The 20550-nt window shown below is 42.6% G+C and overlaps 2 gene segments (V, D, J or C); both read right to left on the bottom strand.

Moving 5' to 3' along the window:
- The window catches only part of LOC146869202 (Ig mu chain C region membrane-bound form-like), a 772999-nt gene that overhangs the window by 46753 nt on the left and 705696 nt on the right, over positions 1 to 20550 (bottom strand). Inside the window, 3 exon segments of the C gene segment in view lie at positions 4038 to 4156; positions 17117 to 17455; positions 18895 to 19224. Of these exon segments, the coding sequence occupies positions 4038 to 4156; positions 17117 to 17455; positions 18895 to 19224 (788 nt within the window).
- The window catches only part of LOC146869204 (immunoglobulin heavy constant mu-like), a 484927-nt gene that overhangs the window by 411515 nt on the left and 52862 nt on the right, over positions 1 to 20550 (bottom strand).

Below are 20550 nucleotides of genomic sequence, written 5' to 3'. Positions count from 1 at the left end.
AGGAGGAAAGTGACCCACTCCCTGACCTGCTCTCACAGAACCCTGATGACGGATCGGTAGATGGTGTTGCTTTGGCAAGCAGCCTCACTGATCATCAGCAAACTGAATGCAGACAAGTTTTGCAACAGTTTAGACAAATGTTTAGCCTGATCCCTAGTCAGACTTCCTGGTGCACCCATGAGGTGGACACTGGAGACAGTCTGCCTGTCAAGAGTAAAATCTACAGGCAACCTGACCATGTCAGGGACTGTATCAGGACTGAAGTCCAGAAAACGTTGGAACTAGGTGTGATTGAGCCTCCAGATAGCCCTTGGGCTAGTCCAGTAGTCCTAGTACCCAAACCTCATACCCAGGGTGGTAAGAAAGAATTGAGGTTTTGTGTAGACTACAGAGGCCTCAATGCAGTCACCAGGACTGATGCTTATCCAATTCCCAGGGCAGATGAACTGATTGATACTTTGGCCTCAGCCAAGTATCTGAGTACATTTGACCTAACAGCTAGCTACTGGCAGATCAGGTTAGCTGAGGATGCCGAAGCCAAAACAGCATTTTGAACCCCTGGTGGGCACTACCACTTTGTGGTGATCCCCTTTGGTTTGAAGAATGCACCTGCCACTTTTCAGAGGTTGGTGAACAAGGTTCTGGCAGGGATGGAAACGTATTGCTCAGCTTATCTAGATGATATTGCTGTCTTTAGTTCCTCCTGGCAGGATCACCTGGTCCACCTCAGAAATGTTTTGGAGGCTCTGCAAAAAGCAAACCTCACTATCAAGGCCACTATGTGCCAGATAGGGCAGAGTCAGGTTGTATACCTGGGCTACCTTGTAGGTGGAGAAAAGGTTCAGCCTTTACAGAGCAAAATCCAAACCATCATGGAATGGGTTGCTCCAACCACCCAGACACAGGTGAGAGCCTTTTTAGGCCTGACTGGGTACTATAGGAGGTTTGTTAAGTGATATGGATCTATAGTGACCCCTTAAATGATCTTACCTCAAAGAAAATGCCAAAAAAGGTTCAGTGGACAGCTAGCGGGCAAAAGGCATTTGAAGACCTAAAGCAGGCCATGTGCACTGCTTCCATCTTACAGAGTCCAGACTACACCAAAAAGTTCATTGTCCAAACAGATGCTTCTGAGCTGGGTGTGGGAGCTGTACTGTCTCAACTGAATGATGAAGGTCAAGACCAGCCAGTAGCTTTTATAAGCTGAAGGCTGACCCCTAGAGAGAAACGTTGGTCAGCTATAGAGAGGGAGGCCTTTGCTGTGGTATGGGCCCTGAAGAAGCTGAGGCCATACTTGTTTGGCACTCACTTCATAGTTCAGACTGACCACAAGCCCCTCCTATGGCTTAAACAGATGAAAGGTGAAAACCCAAAACTTTTAAGGTGGTCCATTTCCCTACAGGGGATGGACTATACAGTGGAATATAGACCTGGGACCCAACATGCCAATGCAGATAGACTCTCAAGGTATTTCCACTCAACTGGTCAAGGTTAGTTTAGTGTCCCTGCGTTTGGGGGCGGGGGATGTGTAGGAGAGTAGGATCTGCACTTATGTTGCCCCCCCTTTTTTCTGATGTTTACACTGGTTTCTGGCTATAGTCTGGCTGGGACCCTGCTAATCAGGGCCCCAGCCTCTCTGTTCTCTCTAAACAACTTGGAGTGCATATTAGATGCACTAGTGATTGGATACTGTGGTACCTTATGAGCCCCTAGTATATGGTACCTTAGGTACCAAGGGCATAGGTACTTCACAGGCCTACCAGGGGCTGAAGCATGTATTATGCTACTCCTGGGAAGCAGACTAAATCTGACACCACAGGCCTGCTACTGCAGCCTGGGTGAGGTAGTGTTAGCACTCCTCACTGAGGTATAGGTTCCCTATATCTCACCTTACACACACATATAAACCTTTCAGTCACCCCTAAGGCAGGCCCTATCAATCCTGAGGGCAGGGTGCTTGGTTTCCATGTGATGGGGTGCCTCTGCCTGAGCAGGGCCCTTCTGCAGACCTCAGAGACCATTCTCTGTTGCTGTTTGTGGATGCAGTTAAACCATATACTCTTAAGTGCATTATAACCTAGCGGTAAATGCTAACTTTGGGATGGGTGCATCAAAACATGTCGTGTTTGGTGTCAAATGCTTTGGAATCATACCTCCACACCAGTAACTGGTGTGGGAGTATGATCCCACCCTTCTAGAGGGATAGACATGTACCCACTGTGGAAACACAGTAGAATCCTAAAGAGCCCTGGCATCACAAAATGGATGCCACCAGCACAGACACTGGGCTGCCCTCCTGCTGCTGACCGAAACGCGCAGTGGAGGAGGCCCAACAATAAGCATCCTGTCACAGGGAGGTGTAACCACCTTCCAGACAGGATTTAGTGTAATGAGGCTAGGTGGGTGCACTCCTAGAGTGCTTTGAAGTCCTGAACTGGGGGAGCAGTAGGCTCCTTTGTGCATATGCCAGCTCAAACCGGTTCTGGGGCTACCAGCCCCTGCTCTGGCACGAAACTGGACAAATGGAAGTGGTTGTAGCCACCCACTCCACTGATCCTCCTATAGGAGGGGTCATAGAGCTAGTCCCTCCCTTCCTTGTATTATAAGTTAGGGAACCCTTGCCATTGCAAACTAGATATCCCTGGATGACGCTCTGAAGAAGAATCCTGGACCTTCGACGTTCCACTACCTTTGGAAGAGTGAAGAATCTCCCTTAGAGTCAAGGAGTGACTCCCCTGCTTGTCAGGCACCAAAACTTTCCATCCACGGTCGCAAACTTTCCCGCTCCCGCTAGAGTCTGAAGTCCCTGCAGCCCCAGAAGTAGATTTCCTGACTTCTCAATGGCCATTGTGAGTCCCCAGCAAAGCTGAGGTGAGGGGACCCCACGAGTGACAAGGAACAGCAATACCCGGGTACCGTGCACTATTGTCGAGTGCAACCCCTTCACGATGGTCTACGAACTTGTGCTTTGGTCCACGTGTGTCCCAAGCCTCCAGCAGGATTTCCTCGAAAATCAGAGGCCTACCTCACCCCGAGTGACCGTGGGCTCCTGGTGAGGGTATCCTCCCGAGGAATCCTTGTGATCCCTTGCTGGTTGGCTTGTGGGTCCCCTGAAGACTTTTCTACAGAACCAAAGGGCTCCCCTCGTTGCTCCAGGCCTGCCCCGACTTACACTTGCTGGGTGAGTCCCTCAGACCTTGCTGGTGTGTACCGCTGACTTTCTTCACTTTCCATGAGACTTGCTGTTGCCAAGGCTTGTTGGCTCCAGTCCGGTTGCCGACACATTAGTAAGCTGCAAACTTTGTGGGCACTCCGAAACCAGCTTCTGGTCATCGTCGACATCTCCTGGACCTCGTGGCTGAAGAGTCAAGACACCCGTGATCCGCAGCTGTGTTCTCACACTGCATGCGTCTCCCGTGGGTCCTTTACTTACCTGTCTTGGGTGGATTAGTGAGGCCCCATCGCTTCTGAAGACCTTAGGCCTTCTCCCTTCTCAAGTCGTTCTTCTTATACCTCTTTTTTAGTATATGGTCTGGTACGCCCCTAGGGCCCCAGCCATATTTGTGCTTAACTTGTTGTGTAATGTTGATTTGTGCATATGTCCTTGACTTCTAATCTCATAAAGAAATTAGTAGAGTGTGTCTAGTAATAAATACATATATATTTTATATATATATATACCTGTGTGGTGTCCTTTCATTTAGTGATTCAAGAGATTATAAGGTAAAACAAGCTGCTTTACATTCCTCTGAGACTTAGCCTGAAGGCTGCTCTCCACAGCTACCACTAGGATCGCTTTCTTTAAAAGGTTGTCTTAAACGTATCTACCATAAGAGTCGAATTGTACTGGTGCAAGGTGGCCACTTTAACTAGTGTCCAGCATATACCAGGCCAACTTCTCACACATTAGTAACCATATAGTCCTCATACTGTCGATTCTCACCAATTTTGCACTTTGGACCAAACCTGACCGGTTTTTGTTTTTCTGCCCTGTAAGGGCACTGTAAATCGCTAAACATTACATATGGCTGACATACCTTAAACAGGGTCACAGTGGCGCTGTAGGAGAGGCTCAACAGGAAGAGGATGATGAAGGTTGACGTGGTACTCCAGATGTTCTCCAGATCTTCCTCTTCATCAATATAAAAAGCTCTCACTAATGGGAGGTGCAACACAACATGATGTCAGATGCACAATTCTACCGTAACTCTCAACAAACTTTGTGTTGGAATAAAACTGCTTATTTTACATTCAAATTTAAATAATTAAAGGAGATACTTCCCAATTGAAAACGACTAATGGGCTAGGATCCAGGAGTCCCATCAGAGGCTGCCAGATTTTAACTCTGTCTGTCTTGAACTAAGGCGGCTTAACTAGAAAGTACCATCTAAGCCAGGGTATAGGTTTAATAGATAGAGGAATAGAGAGATAAAAGATACATAGATAGTTATATAGATAGGCAGGTGCATAGAGAGATAGCTAGGGTAAGGTATGGATGGGTGGATGGAAAGATAATCAAAAGGCTGAAGCAGGCATGGAAAGAGGCATAGCAGTGATGGAGGACATGTGGTTTTGAAAGTGGTGGATGTGGCTGGTAGCTATTAGGTGCTGTTGCAGGGATTCTGCTTATGCACAGAACCATGCACAGGAAACCAGGACCTCAGTGAATTGCGGTGTACCAAAAAAACTTTCCTCAGAACCCAGAACCCCTTATCCGACCAGCATCAGTGTCCCATTCGTTCTCCGAGTTTTATCTCGGTGGTCCCAATGTATAGACAACCCAGAACAAGCGACTTAGGGTATTCTCAGGAATGGTGGGAATCAGAAATACCTGTTCGTAATTATTCTCATATCAGTCCACAACAGAATAAACAGAGACACGGTAAAGTTTAAAGAGTTTATCTTATAAACCTTGTGTCCTAATATGCAGTACTTTGGCTAACATAAGCAGACAAATGATTAAGATCAAAACCATCAGCATAGTTACAATACCATAGAAAATGAAAGGAGTAATCATAATAAAATGACAGTGGATGACCACCACCTTCCTTTCGCTAGTAAACTAATATTATTATTATTACTAATAAAAGGTCTCTAGGCTTGAATGGGGAACCCCATACCGTAAAGATCAGCTTAGTGGAATCACATCACAGGATCAGCTTAGACTCTGCTCCTGGGAAAGCTCTTCTTCCGAATGTGTCTAAAGCATGTAGCCTGCAATATTAAAAGCACTCGACTTTCAGGTATTTGCAGCTGCGTGCGTGTTATGGCTAAATAGTGGGCCGATCAACCTGAACCCAACAACATGCACCGTCTAGCGACCCAGACTGTTTCTTTACACAATGTGCAGACCAAGGTCGCTGCTCACTGTTAGGGATGTGAACAACAGACCGTTCTCATGTGAAGCAAAGACGAGCAAGCATTTCTCAATTAATAACATGTGACTACAGTGTCGTGTGCAAAAGCAGCAAAAGCGGCAAGATGGCTTTCTAACATCTAATTTGCAAGAAATGGATTGAACCCTTCCCACCGCAAGGAATGGCCTGGCTACGAGCAGTAAGGAGAACGGCGAAAATAGATATTGATCTGGAGTCCAATACACAAACATATCCTAAGATATGGGTGGCCTTTCAGAATTGGGATGGAGATATAAGTGTGTAACCGCTTCTGTCCAATGATTACACCTGCGTGGTCTGTGCAGCCAGGATACTGGAAGGGCACGAGCTCAGGAGCTATTGAAATATTGCAAAAGCCCGGGGAGGTACAGATCGGCTGACAGGCTATTATTTTGCATATAATGGTGGTATCACAGATCGTTTTGTATGAACAGCTTTCTAATGTAGTTTTATTTCTGCACTGTATACCATGTTAGACAAAGCAGCTGTGGTGAACTCTGACACCTTTCTGGCCCGGTTATATTCTAAATTCCTGCACTTACTGATTTCTTGCATGAATGTGCGTGTGTTTGTATGTGTTTATCTATCTTTATCTATCAGATCAAAACCATAAATAATTTCATGTGTGTAATTGGTTCATGTATTCCTCTGTATTACTGTTCATATATTTTATTGTGTATTGGCTTACATGTGGGTCACAGAAAGTATGAGAAAAAATCTTTTGGCCCGATTCACAAACTGTCATTTGTAGTATGTAAAGTGGCACTACAGTAGTGCTACTTATTGAAAAATGCAATTCACAAACCATTCAGGTGGAAATCTCCACCTCCACATATCATATATTTTCCATGGGAAGAGCTCTGGACATGTAAGTTTACTACTTAATAGTGAAGGTGAGAGGAACGGAGGATTGCTGGGAAAATGGGGAATATCTATTAGTAAATGGGAGGAATTTAGGTAGGAATAATGAGGAGTTCAGGGAGGGGCATGTTAATACAAACACCACCCACAAAAGAGTAAGGCCATTGCTATTTGCAAAATATACTTACAAAGTCAGTATTGCCCTTAAGGTATGACGTCACATATTACATCACTGTTTTTAGACACTTATTTACCCACTTATTCTTCCAAGATATACATATATTAAAAATATTTATTTTACAGAAAGACACATTTTCACTGCATGATGTCATCAGTGATGTAATATGTGACGTCATCAGCACTGGATTGCGGTCGCGTGAGTTATAGTTACCTGAACTAACTATAACGGTGGAATTTCATTGGTTTTTTACGAGTGAAATGTCCAGCTAACTATAACATGTGTGAAACCTATGGTTTTTTAAGGGAATTTGCAATGTCTTTTTAATGCTAATTCCTAACTATAACGTGTGTGAAACCTATGGTTTTTTCTGTGAATTTCTAAGGTTTTTAAAATGCTAATTCCTAACTATAACGTGTGTGAAACCTATGGTTTTTTCAGTGAATTTCAAAGGTTTTTTAAATGCTAATTTATGAATGTATTATTATATTTTGTATATATCTATTTTACATTAATTTACCTATGTATATAGTTGTAGATTGGCTGTATCCTGTAATTTGGAATGGCTCAGCTTTTTATTTTTTTTGAATTTGGATAAAGTTGAACAGCATAGTTAATATCTTCTATAAACTTATAAACACTTTAATATTTCTTTTTTTTTAAGGGTTTTTTACCGTGCACGCACGGTGCTTGCACCGTCATCATGCGCGCTCGGTGCGCGCACGGTGTACGCATGCGTACGTGCTCCGTACGCGAATGCGCGCGTGCTCCGTTCGCGCATGCGCGCGAGCTCCGTATGCGCGTGCTCCGTACGAACATGGGCGTGTGCACCGTACGCGCATGCGCGCGTGCTCCGTGCATGCATGCGCGCGTGCTCCGTGCGTGCTCCGTGCGTACTCCGTGCGTGCAGCTCGCGCGCTCGGAGCGCGCACGGCAAGTCATGTGATTAAGAAACAACACTTTTCATTGGTTGATAGTAGTTTCAGTTGCAGATTCTTCCAACACCACACCCACTCCCCTCATTATTACTTCTGATTCCCTGGGAGAAGGAGCGGAACTGTTTTTGGGATACAATGGCAGAGCAGCAGCCATCTTCTAGGAGTGAGCAGGAGACTCTTATGCCACAGAGACAGAGGAAACAGAAAGACTCTTTTATATGGCAGTTTTTCACTTTTCCTGAGGAGCAGAAGAAGGTAAATGCTGCCAAAGTCACCTGCACTATTTGTGGGACGACCTTATCTCGTGGGAATCCTACTAAGAAATATTCTTTTAGTATTCACACTATGTTAAGGCACGTTGAAGGATTACATCCTGTGGCTTTTGCTCGAGCTGCTAGAGAAAACCCTCCAGCAGCTCAGCCGAGCACATCCGCAGCAGCTCAGCCGAGCACATCTTCGGCAGCTCAGCCGAGCACTTCATCTGCGGCGGCAGCTTCACCTACTACTGTTCCTCTGGATATACACCCTGCTTTTCAGAGGGTGCATACACGGTGCAATGACTGCAATGCTCTTATTTCTCTTGATGAGACCAGTATTGACCTCACTGAGAGGAAGATGGAGCAGCACTCATGCTCCCCGCCATAATTTTTTTCATTTTTTCATTTTTCTGTTCTTCTGTCCCTCCATTAACACAAGGGCTCTTTTTAGAGCCACCTAATATCTAAACACTTAACTTTTTTTTTATTCTATTTTTCAAATTTTTTTCTGCCGTGCGCGCACGGTACACGTACCTCGCAAATTTTTTTTAAAAAAATAAAATGTTTTTTTCACCCTTCGGGATCCTTCAGGGACCCCCTGACAAAGGCTAGGGGGTCAGAAACTCTCTACCCTGCCCCCTTTTCACGTTCTTATATGTGTTTTACTTTTTTAAGGGTTTTTACAGTGCGCGCACGGTGCGCGCACCCCGCGATTTAGAAAAAAAAAAGATTTTTTCGCCCTTCGGGGTCCTTCTGTGACCCCCTGACAAAGGCTAGGGGGTCAAGAACTCCCTACCCTGCCCCCTTTTCACGTTCTCCACCTTTTTTTTTTTCATACCGACACACAAAATGGCGGCCGACACTTCCTGATTTCGACCGATTTCGAATGTTGACAGACATCTAACAGCCAATCAGAGTTTCGCTGGCGCAAGGCACCGTGTGCGCACGGTGTGCGCACGGTGCGCGCGTATAGATATTTATATGCTTTTAAATGCTATTTTCTCAGGAAATACTGAACAGATTGACACCAGACCTGCAAAAGGCACTTCCCTGACCTGAGGACTACCTCTCTGCCAAATTTAAAGTAATTCTGTTCAGCCGTTCGGGCTGTACCTTCGACTAAAGGTCCTATGGAAAAATGCATGGGGAAAACGCGTTTTGGGACCCCCCTTTTTTCTCGGCCCCCGCTTGACGAATCACCCCGAGACTTTCAGGGTAGGAGTTGAGCGGAGCGCCCCATTAGTTTTGAAAATTTTGCGAGGATTCGTCAACCGGCGCCAAAGTTATTCAAAATAGAATTTTGAGATTTCCTATGGAAACACGATCCTAACTATAACTATCTACTGGCGACCGCCAGTAGATAATATATATGCAAAAAAGAAGGAGAGAACTCTGGGTAGTTCCCAAGTTTAGGTGGACGGCAGCTCGAGTACAGAGCACCCTCAACACCAGCGACACTCTAAATTTGCTCACCTCAAATGTCTGCTTTTCTATCAAAGTTTTTAAGCATAGGATTAGCACAATGGTATCCACACCGAGACAGAAATGGACAAAGTCTTTTGCCATTTATACAGCAAAGTCTTTAAGCATAGGATTAGCACAGTGCTATCCACGCCGAGCTGTAAAATGACAGAAGCCATTTATCACTCCAGGCACAGTATTATAGCTTTGGGTTGGTGAAATACCATCCAAGTCAACCTGAACTGAGTAAAAGCAACCCCTGACACGTGTTTTGCTGTAATTACAGCTCTTCAGAGAGGTTTAGCTTTGTCCAGACACAAGGGAGCACCCAGTATAAGTCAAAACAATTCCCTTGCAGGCATAGAGTGACGCATAAATTATGCAAAGAAGGAGAGAACTCAGCGTAGTTCCCAAGTTTAGGTGGACGGCAGCTCGTGTACAGAGCACCCTCAGCACCAGCGACAGGGGTTGCTTTTACTCAATTCAGGTTGGCTTGGATGGTATTTCACCAATCCAAAGCTATAATACTGTGCCTGGAGTGATAAATGGCTTTTGTCATTTTTCAGCTCGGCGGGGATAGCACTGTGCTAATCCTATGCTTAAAGACTTTGCTGTATAAATGGCAAAAGACTTTGTCCATTTCTATCTCGGTGTGGATAGCATTGTGCTAATCCTATGCTTAAAAACTTTGATAGAAAAGCAGACATGTGAGGTGAGCAAATTTAGAGTGTCGCTGGTGCTGAGGGTGCTCTGTACACGAGCTGCCGTCCACCTAAACTTGGGAACTACCCAGAGTTCTCTCCTTCTTTTTTGCATAATTTATGCGTCACTCTATGCCTGCAAGGGAATTGTTTTGACATATATATATATATATAGATGGTAAACTCATGACTAAACTCTATAGAAAGAAGACAGCAGGCAACAGCCTGCTCCATGCACACAGCTGTCACCCTGAAAGCCTTATAAAAAGTATTCCTTTGGGGGAGCTACTACGAGCAAAACGTAACTGTAGTATTGAGGAAGATTTCCTTACTGAAAGTAAAGTCAAGTGTGAAAGATTTAGAGATAGAGGCTACAGTACCAAATGCATTGAAATAGCAGTATCTGAAGCCCAGATGAGAGACAGGGCCTTGCTGATCAAACCTAAAGATGTACAAAAAAGTGAAATGACAGGATTACCCGATGATAAAGAAACAGTACGGTTTATCACCACTTTTAATCAACAATCCTGGAATGTTAAAACAGCATTAAAGAAATTCTGGGGAGTACTCAAACTGACACTGACCTATCAGGATGTCTGCAAGATTACCCCCAGGTTACGTACCGGAAGGCCAAATCTCTAAAAGATTCACTCTGCCAAGCGGTAACACAGACAGTCAATAAAAAGAAGAATGTCATCCAGGGTTTCTTTACATGTCGACAATGTAAGGCGTGTAAACACAGTCATAATGTCAAAGAAGTAAAATTGTCAGTTCATGTCAAACCTATCAAAATTGCAAAACACTATTCCTGCAATACAGAATTCGTTGTGTATGCCCTTAGGTGTCCATGTGATAAGTACTACATCAGTAGTACTATTCACAAAGCCAAAAAACGCATTCTTGAACACCTAAGGGCAATCAAAAACAACGACAAACAATACCCAATAGCAAGGCATTTCGCAACTCACCACAAGGGGGACAATACACTTTTGTCCTTTTGCGTTCTTGACAATATTCCAATTAGAACTAGAGGAGGGGATAGAGTGCAAGAACTAAGGAGATTGGAATCAAAATTTATCATCAAGTATCACACTCTACAACCTGATGGCCACAATTGTGATGAAGGGCTCTCAACACACTTGGGTTAGTGTCTCGTTATCCTGGATGTTTTTTCATTGGTGGAAATCTAATGTATATTCATGAGTAAACTTGTTTAGCCTCTTTTTTCTTTTAATGATATATAGTACTTGTGAATTTTTTCGCAAATTTTAAATTGGGTGTTTTATCACTGTTTTTTTATCTTTTCTGATTTGACAGACACACGGCATGGTACTGGAGGAGAGTTGAGTATAAGACTATCACGAAGCACCTGTATTATTATTTTGTTTTTGAATTACGATTACCCACTTGGGTTGATTAATCTGTATTAATGGCATCAAATTAATTAAGGAGGATTAATTTGCATTAATGGCATCAAATCAATTAAGGAGGATACAAGCAGTGCTTGTGTAAGCCCACTGGGGCTCGATTTGGTGAAGATGTGTTTGTTTCGGTATATAGAAACAATAAAGTTTTTGCAATGGAAAAAAACTGATCGAATAATTATGTCACAATATAAAATAACAGAATGATGTCGGTTAAAATGAATTGCCTGTGATTAATAAGTGCTAAGAAAGTTGAAAATGAATATTTCCTTTTTATGATAAAAGTCTGTTTTCCTTTAGCTCCTTGCACCTTGAAATGCCGTAATGTCTGTTGTCGGTGTCTATTGAAAAAATGGGTGTGGCATTTTTGAATTCACTTAAACACGATCATTTGCAATGTACTCTTACTCGTGACAAAGGAGTTGTACTCTGAAACGCGTCGAGAGACTGGCCAAATTTGATTTAAATAAACACGCTGTGATAAGGAGTAAGTGGCTGTGGCATCGTCTTTTCAGGAACGAGTGAAATACGATTGGTTTGGAGATTTGGGGTTCGCGTCCCCGCCACAGCCCACCGCTGCAAGATGCTTGGGTTTCTTCGCAAAAGCTGTTGTGGATATATATATATATATATATATATATTCACTTAAAAAAACCATAGGTTTCACATACATTATAGTTAGGAATTAGCATTTAAAAAACCTTGCAAATTCACTTAAAAAACCATAGGTTTCACACATGTTATAGTTAGCTGGACATTTCACTCGTAAAAAAACAATGAAATTTCACCGTTATAGTTAGTTTAGGTAACTATAACTCACGCTACTGCAATCCACTGCTGATGACGTCACATATTACATCACTGTATTCACTAAGATACTGTTAATAAGTCAGTTATACAATTAATTTTACAAAAAAAAACATCCATTTAGACACATTTACCCGTTTATTCTTCTATTAACCTTTAGATATACATATATAAAAAATATTTATTTTACAGAAAGACACATATTCACTGGATGATGTCATCAGTGATGTAATATGTGACGTCATCAGCAGTGGATTGCGGTCGCGTGAGTTATAGTTACCTGAACTAACTATAAAGGTAGAATTTCATTGGTTTCTTACGAGTGAAATGTCCAGCTAACTATAACATAGGTTTCACACATGGTTTTTTAAGTGAATTTGCAAGGTTTTTTAAATGCAAATTCCTAACTATAACGTGTGTGAAACCTATGGTTTTTTAAGTGAATTTGCAAGGTTTTTTAAATGCTAATTCCTAACTATCACGTGTGTGAAACCTATGGTTTTTTCAGTGAATTTCAAAGGTTTTTTAAATGCTAATTTATGTGGGTATTATTTTTTTTAATATATATTTTTTTCAATAAACTACCTATGTATATAGTTATAGATTGACTGTATCCTGTAATTTGGAATGGCTCAGCTTTTTTTTTTTTGAATTTGGATAAAGTTCAACAGCATAGTTAATATCTTCTATACAATTATAAACAGTTTTAAATGTTTATTTTTTTAGGGTTTTTCACCGTGTGCACCCCGCGATTTTATTTAAAACAAAAAATGTTTTTTTCACCCTTCGGGGTCCTTCTGTGACTCCCTGACAAAGGCTAGGGGGTCAGGAACCCTCTACCCTGCCCCCTTTTCACGTTCTCCACCTTTTGTTTTTCAGAGCGACACACAAAATGGCATCCGACACTTCCTGATTTCTTCCGTATCGAATGTTGACTGACATCTAACTACCAATCAGAATTCCGCTCGCGCACGGCACCGTGCACGCACGGTGCCCGCCTATAGATATTTATGTACTTTTATCTGCAATTTTCTCAGGAACTACTGAACAGATTGACTCCATATATGCAAAAGGCACATGCCTGACCTGAGGACTACCTCTTTGCCAAATTTCAAGTAATTCTGTTCAGCCGTTTGGGCTGTACCTTCGACTAAAGGTCCTATGGGAAAATGCATGGGGAAAACGTGTTTTGGGACCCCCCTTTTTTCTTGGCCCCCGCTTGACGAATCACCCCGAGACTTTCAGGGTAGGAGCTGAGCGGAGCGCCCCATTAGTTTTGAAAATTTCGCGAGGATTCGTCAACTGGCGCCAAAGTTATTCAAAATAGAATTTTGAGATTTCCTATGGAAACACGGTCCTAACTAGAACTATCTACTGGCGACCGCCAGTAGATAATATATATATATATCTGACGTCATCAGCAGAGGATTGCGGTCGCGTGAGTTATAGTTGCCTGCACTAACTATAACGGGGGAATTTCATTGGTTTTTCACGAGTGAAATGTCCTGCTAACTATAACATGTGTAAAACCTATGGTTTTTTAAGTGAATTTGCAAGGTTTTTTAAATGCTAATTCCTAACTATAACGTTTGTGAAACCTATGGTTTTTTCAGTGAATATATATATATATATATATATATATATATACACATATATATATATATGATATTTTCTTTATGCTGTCTGCAAAATTGATTAGACATGTTATTAGTTAGAAATGATTGTTAACATATTAAAACACATATTTCAACAATTATTACAATTATTAAAATTAAAAAGTCATTTACATTGATTAAACACATTTAATTGAATTTACTAAATAATAATTTACCTAAACGTTCCTGGTATGATGTTTTTGATTTTACTTTGTCTGAAAATTAATATTTTTAAAATATATTGTTATATTTAGAATATTTGATTATTGGTATACATTTATTTTTTGGTAGGGTGATGTAATATTCTATTTAATTGGCTCTACCATAAAAGTAATTATCTTAATTTATATTTTACAATATATTAAGATGTATACTTTTATTGAATAAAGTTTCATTATTTTCAATTTTCTTTCCTATAGCGAGATCTCCACCACTATGGTAGAGACCTTCACCACAGTGGTGGAGATCTCCACCAAGGGGGTGGAGATCTTCATCTACATTTGAAAAGCTACAAGTAATACATTTACACTTGTAAATTTCCCTTCAGGCCTTAATTACATGGGGTGTAGACCTGTAAGTATACATTTTGGAATACATTTACACTCGGAAATTGTGAATAGCCAAAAGTACTAAACATACTTCCATTTTGCAAGGAGTACCATGTTTCCTGTTTCTCTGATATGTTTGGAAAGTTCTGATGTGTGCCGAACACTTGTTAAATGAATGTGTGCAATACTCATATAAATATGGCATGGCTTGATTGTCTGTGGAGGAGGAGAAATGTGTAACTTAGGAAGATGTTTATGGGCATATTTACCATAAGGTTGTGTCAGCTTTGTAGCACGCAATGGGGTGTAAAACTGACGCAACCCTTAAGTGCCATTTATCAAGCTGCGCAAGGCCGACCTTGCTTGGCCCTGAGTGGCTTGATAAATCCAGAGAGACGCAACACAGCACAAATCGCTGCGCTGCATTGTGTTACTCTGCCCTGGTAAGGCATTTTTGGGGTGGAGCGTGCGCATTCCCACACATCCACCCATGGATTCTGAAGCATTCCCAGATTTACCAATAGTGATAGACCTGGCAATACGTCAGAATGTTACGCCTTCCCTGGGGAGGCGTACCAAGGAGAATAATCTTTATTTATCCTATTTTATTTCCTCTAGCTATGTGTGCTGCAGAATGCAGCACACATAGAAAGAGGAAAATGCCCCAGGGGATTGTTGTTGTGCAGGAAGGTGTTTCTTCTTTTGTGGGCTGCATTGTGCAGCACACATAGAAAGAGGAAAATGCCCCAGGGGATTGTTGTTGTGCAGGAAGGTGTTTCTTCTTTTGTGGGCTGCATTGTGCAGCACACATAGAAAGAGTAAAATGCCCCAGGGGATTGTTGTTGTGCAGGAAGGTGTTTCTTCTTTTGTGGGCTGCATTCTGCAGTACACATAGAAAGAGGAAAATGCCCCAGGGGATTGTTTTTGTGCAGGAAGGTGTTTCTTCTTTTGTGGGCTGCATTCTGCAGCACACATAGAAAGAGGAAAATGCCCCAGGGGATTGTTTTTGAGCAGGAAGGTGTTTCTTCTTTTGTGGGCTGCATTGTGCAGCACACATAGAAAGAGGAAAATGCCCCAGGGGATTGTTTTTGTGCAGGAAGGTGTTTCTTCTTTTGTGGGCTGCATTCTGCAGCACACATAGAAAGAGGAAAATGCCTCAGGGGATTGTTTTTATGCAGGAAGGTGTTTCTTCTTTTGTGGGCTGCATTCTGCAGCACACATAGAAAGAGGAAAATGCCCCAGGGGATTGTTTTTGTGCAGGAAGGTGTTTCTTCTTTTGTGGGCTGCATTGTGCAGCACACATAGAAAGAGGAAAATGCCTCAGGGGATTGTTTTTGTGCAGGAAGGTGTTTCTTCTTTTGTGGGCTGCATTCTGCAGCACACATAGAAAGAGGAAAATGCCCCAGGGGATTGTTTTTGTGCAGGAAGGTGTTTCTTCTTTTGTGGGCTGCATTGTGCAGCACACATAGAAAGAGGAAAATGCCCCAGGGGATTGTTTTTGTGCAGGAAGGTGTTTCTTCTTTTGTGGGCTGCATTCTGCAGCACACATAGAAAGAGGAAAATGCCCCAGGGGATTGTTTTTGTGCAGGAAGGTGTTTCTTCTTTTGTGGGCTGCATTCTGCAGCACACATAAAAAGAGGAAAATGCCTCAGGGGATTGTTTTTGTGCAGGAAGGTGTTTCTTCTTTTGGGGGCTGCATTCTGCAGCACACATAGAAAGAGGAAAATGCCCCAGGGGATTGTTTTTGTGCAGGAAGATGTCCCTATCAGCACAAAACAAGTCTGCAACGCAGGCCCCCTGGCACCATGATGCAAGGGTGCCCGCATTGGGGCTAGATAGCACATTGTGCGCCAGTGCTGGGAACAGAGAGGAATATGACGTATTATAATAAATACAGCACATTCCTGCCTTTTCCGCGACACAGCGCAGCAAGGCGGCTTGCTGCACAGTGTTACAGAATGATAAATATGCCCCCAGTATTTTATTTTGCTGACACAGTGTGCCTCTGTTTTGTTAATCTATGTTTATTTTTAGGCTATTTTAGATGAGAACTTGGAGGTCTGTGTGCTTTGAGGTTGCAAACCGCTTGCCCTGTAGCTTCACCGCACTATTGCCCACACATGTGGAGGCGCGAGTGGCAATTCTGAAATGAGCAGCTAAAAACTATGGGCATTTCCCAGTGGACTTCAGGATGTAAGATGAGCTGGCTGGAAAGCAGAAGATGGGTTCCTCATTTTGTCAGACCCTTCCTCATGTGTGACACTCAGGCCTTATCTCTGAGACCAACCGCATGTCTGCAGTCCTGATCTTGTCAGGAAGTCTCCACACACACATGTTGTTCTTTGGTTGTTATAAGTATCCGAATCAAACATTGGGGAGCCATTATCGTCTGTGTTGGGTTGAGCGAGAATACATGTATCCTGCTAGTACCAGGCTGTACAGAAACATTAAGTATATGAGACCTGACTGGACGAAGCCAATGGAGGTAAGGCAATGTCTGAGTTAGAAAAGGGGCCCATGCATTCCCTATGTGCGGCAGCAGCAGGAAAAGAGAAGTAGGAAAGTGGGAGAAAGCGCGGAGATACTGGCAGAAAAAGCAACCTAAATTCAGTGAAATCACCGCAATAAATGCATGATCAAATAATATTGGATTGACGGACAGAGAGATTTGTAAAATAGTTTTTTATTGCTACATTTGAACATACAGTTTTTTATTCCAACACAAAATATACACAAACAACGGAGATTCCATGACTGCATTGCTACAGTCGCATGAACCGACAGAGACCCCTAGGGTACAGGGACGGAGGCACAGAAGGACAGAGCAATCAATAACAGTTACTGGTAGCATCAGACATTACAAGAGACACGTTGATGGAGGTGGGTTTACCAGAGGACTTGTCAATGCTCTTCTGGAGGACTTGAAGTGTCAGCGCCTCGTGGCCCACCACGCAGGTGTAGACCGCCCCACGGCTCCAGTCATTCTCCGGGACCTTCAGCTTGCTATACAAGAAGCACGAACTGCTTCCAGTCGCTTCCACTTCGTCCACCGGCTTGGTGTTCACATATTCCAGCTCCGAGACTTGCGCGCCGTTGACCAGCCACTTTACGAATACATCACAAGGACTATATCCTTCAACCAGGCAGGTCAAGGTGACTGACTCTTTCAAAGCAATTTCCTCTGATGTTGGAGGGTAAACGACCATCTTCGGTGGCTTGGGTGGGTTTCCTGTTTGTGGGGTGGATAGCACAGAATGCATGTGTTATGGATAATAAATCGAAGGGATGCACTAAGAACATAGTATGCAATATTCGTCTAAAAGGAATAACCCCAAATGTTGGCCAGATTGTTGCCCTTCGCTTCCAATTCATCTCTGAATAAAGCAGAAATAATCTATGTGATAAACAATTTACACAATTGAAAAAAAGTTCCATAAATATATGTGATATTCCATGCTATGCAGTCTGCTTCACTAAAGTGTACTGTGTTTGGAACAATTATGTAATCCATTTAAAAGATAAGCGTGGGCCCCCCCCCCCCCGAAGCGTAAACCCTATCTAACACACCAGGACACATTTCTTGTTGGCCCGCCGGAAGACTTTACCAGTCTATTCTATTCAAGCTCAGTAGATGCGACCAACAGATGCCACGGGCTTTTGTACAGAGTCTTGCCTATTTGTCTTGCCCACACAATTATTTTCTGGCTGCCAGCTTTGATCAAGAGCCAAAGGCACTGTTGTGTTTCCACAGGAATATGCTGGATCAGCTTGTGTTATTTTTGCCAGTTGGCAGCCTTGAAGCTTTTTGTGCAATAAGTCTCCAAGCAATTGCCACATTTCCACGAAAATTGTATTGAGGAGTTTATTTTAAAAGTGCATAATTACAACACACTTGTTCTAAAGATGAAGTTTGGAGACCCGGATTGACAAAATGCAAAGAATAACTTTGAGGATGATGCTGAAAGATAGGGAGCCTGAGGTATCACTGAAACGGGATCTATATATAGCATACATATATATATATATAGATAGATAGATAGATAGATAGATAGATAGATAGATAGATAGATAGATAGATAGATAGATAGATAGATAGGTAGGTAGATAGATAGGTAGATAGATAGATAGATAGATAGATAGATAGATAGATAGATAGATAGATAGATAGATAGATAGATAGATAGATAGATAGATAGATAGATAGATAGATAGATAGATAGATGTATTTTACTGTACAGCAAACAGCACATCATAAGAGTCCAAAAAGCGAAAGAAAACTGGATATAAACTTTTCTGGGGTGGGGATGTGTGTGTGTGGGGGTGTGTGGGGGTGTGTTCACAACACAGGTGAAATGACTGACAAGACAAAACTGATTACTAAATAGAGTTTATCTGCTGCACTAGCAAGAGAGATAGGCTTGCTAATGGCGATAATCTTTACTTGCCGGCAACGTGTATTTGTAGTCATAGACAGACAGCTATGAATTGACAGGTCAGTGCAGACACAGAAAGGCGGATGAATCAGATGTAGCAAGATATGTAGTAGCCACATCAATCGAGCAATTGACCTTGGAGATACTGTGGTAGCCACTGACATAGATATGTATGTAGGCAAGGAAGCTGGGTAGAAATATGTTCACTGATCTGAGGTATCTGATAGTATCTCACCATTCTTCTTCTGGAGGTAGGCTCTCTTTGGTCCTGCGAGATCTTGATGTAGGACTTTGCATTCAAATTTGTTGCCTGCAGTCCACTGGTCAGCGCACACTGTAGCAACGCCCTTGGCTGAGTAGGTGCCGTTGTTGTGGAGGATCGTGTCTGTGACTAAAGTTTTCAGATCCTCCTTGGTGTCCTCTTGGCTCCATGAGATGTTTAGGTTCTCCAGTGACGCCATGTTGGTGACAATGCATGTGAGCTTTGCTGACTTGCTCTCAAATATCTCCTGGAAGGTGGGGGTGACTGTGAACACGGTAAGTGCTGCCGAGCCTATAGAGGAATCTGAAATACAATAGAAGGGCACATAAATGCATAATTACCTTGATTAGGAAATGTAATATGGAAAGTACTAAATGAAATATTAAAGTTAACTGGAGACCGAGAACTTTGGACTCATCTTATGTGCCTATGCACCATATGGGATCAGTTGATAATGTTGATCTGTTTGTGCTCTCACCGCCTCGTCTACTCATTCAACACACTAATACTGCAATGACCAATCATTCTTTTCAATTCTAAAAAGGAGTTTCTCCTGGTTTTTGTAACTCCTTTACCATTTGGAAATGCATTCTCTTTTTCATTGCTATGTATATCCCAAAGACCATCAAACCCCTTGGCCATGGAGTTCATGACTCTGGTCTTCTCTAATGAGAAGCACTCGCATGAATCCCTTAATATCTGCCCATAGGCACAGACTCTCCTCCATTTGGGAAGCTTGTGGCGCCGCCATTGTCTAGAACAGGACAGGTGCCATAGACCTCAGTCTCAATAATGATTTTTGCTAAGAGGCTTCCTGATTTTTCTTTCGCTCCTGCCCAATATGAATCTCTCTGACTTGTTCACATTTTTCTGCAAAGTGCTGTCACATGCACTTTCATCTATTTTAATTGGGTGGGAGGTATAGGAGATGCGGTGGAAGGTTACATGGTGCTTCAGTCAACAGTGATATCGACTACACGTTGAAAGAATACTTCCTGGCCACAAGTAAACTCTACTAGAGGCTGAAGGCATGGAGCTCAGTGCTCCCAAATGCTGGAAGCCTATCCTGTCCACTCCAAATATATTTGGACACCTGCCTCCTTTAGAGGGCCATAGGCAGCAAACACAGCTGAACCAGCATCCAGGTCAGTGACGTTAACAACGTGTTGCGGCTTCACAATGCCGAGAAGCTCACTCACTTAACTAAATCAATATATGTGATCAGCGATTGCTTGAACTGTCAAAGTGGAAATAAGACCATGCTAATATATATATTTAGATAGATGTAACATTAACATGTCTTCCTTTTTCCCCTAGGAATTAGAAATTAAGTGAATTTGGTGATTCACAATTATTAGGGCGCTTATTTTAAGATATTTATTTTGTTTTGCGTCTAGTACAAGGGAGATCCTGTGACTAAAGTGGGCAATTGATTGAACCAGCCATAGAACCTGTGACTTCTGTCTGTCTGTCCATTATCATCTGACAGCTCTGAGGCACTCATCAGAAGCTTCACTCACTCGCCTTTGTTCTTACACACCTTACATCTTCTGCCTTGCCCCCCAGACACAGATAACCAGGTATTGCCTCTCAGGACCTGCCTCTTAGCTGGCAACCAAGCCATCCCAC

This window comes from Triturus cristatus, chromosome 1_1 (genome assembly GCF_964204655.1).
Source record: "Triturus cristatus chromosome 1_1, aTriCri1.1, whole genome shotgun sequence".
NCBI lineage: Eukaryota > Metazoa > Chordata > Amphibia > Caudata > Salamandridae > Triturus > Triturus cristatus.
The sequence above is the reverse complement of the archived record's forward strand: the minus strand, read 5'-3'. Positions and strand labels throughout refer to the sequence as shown.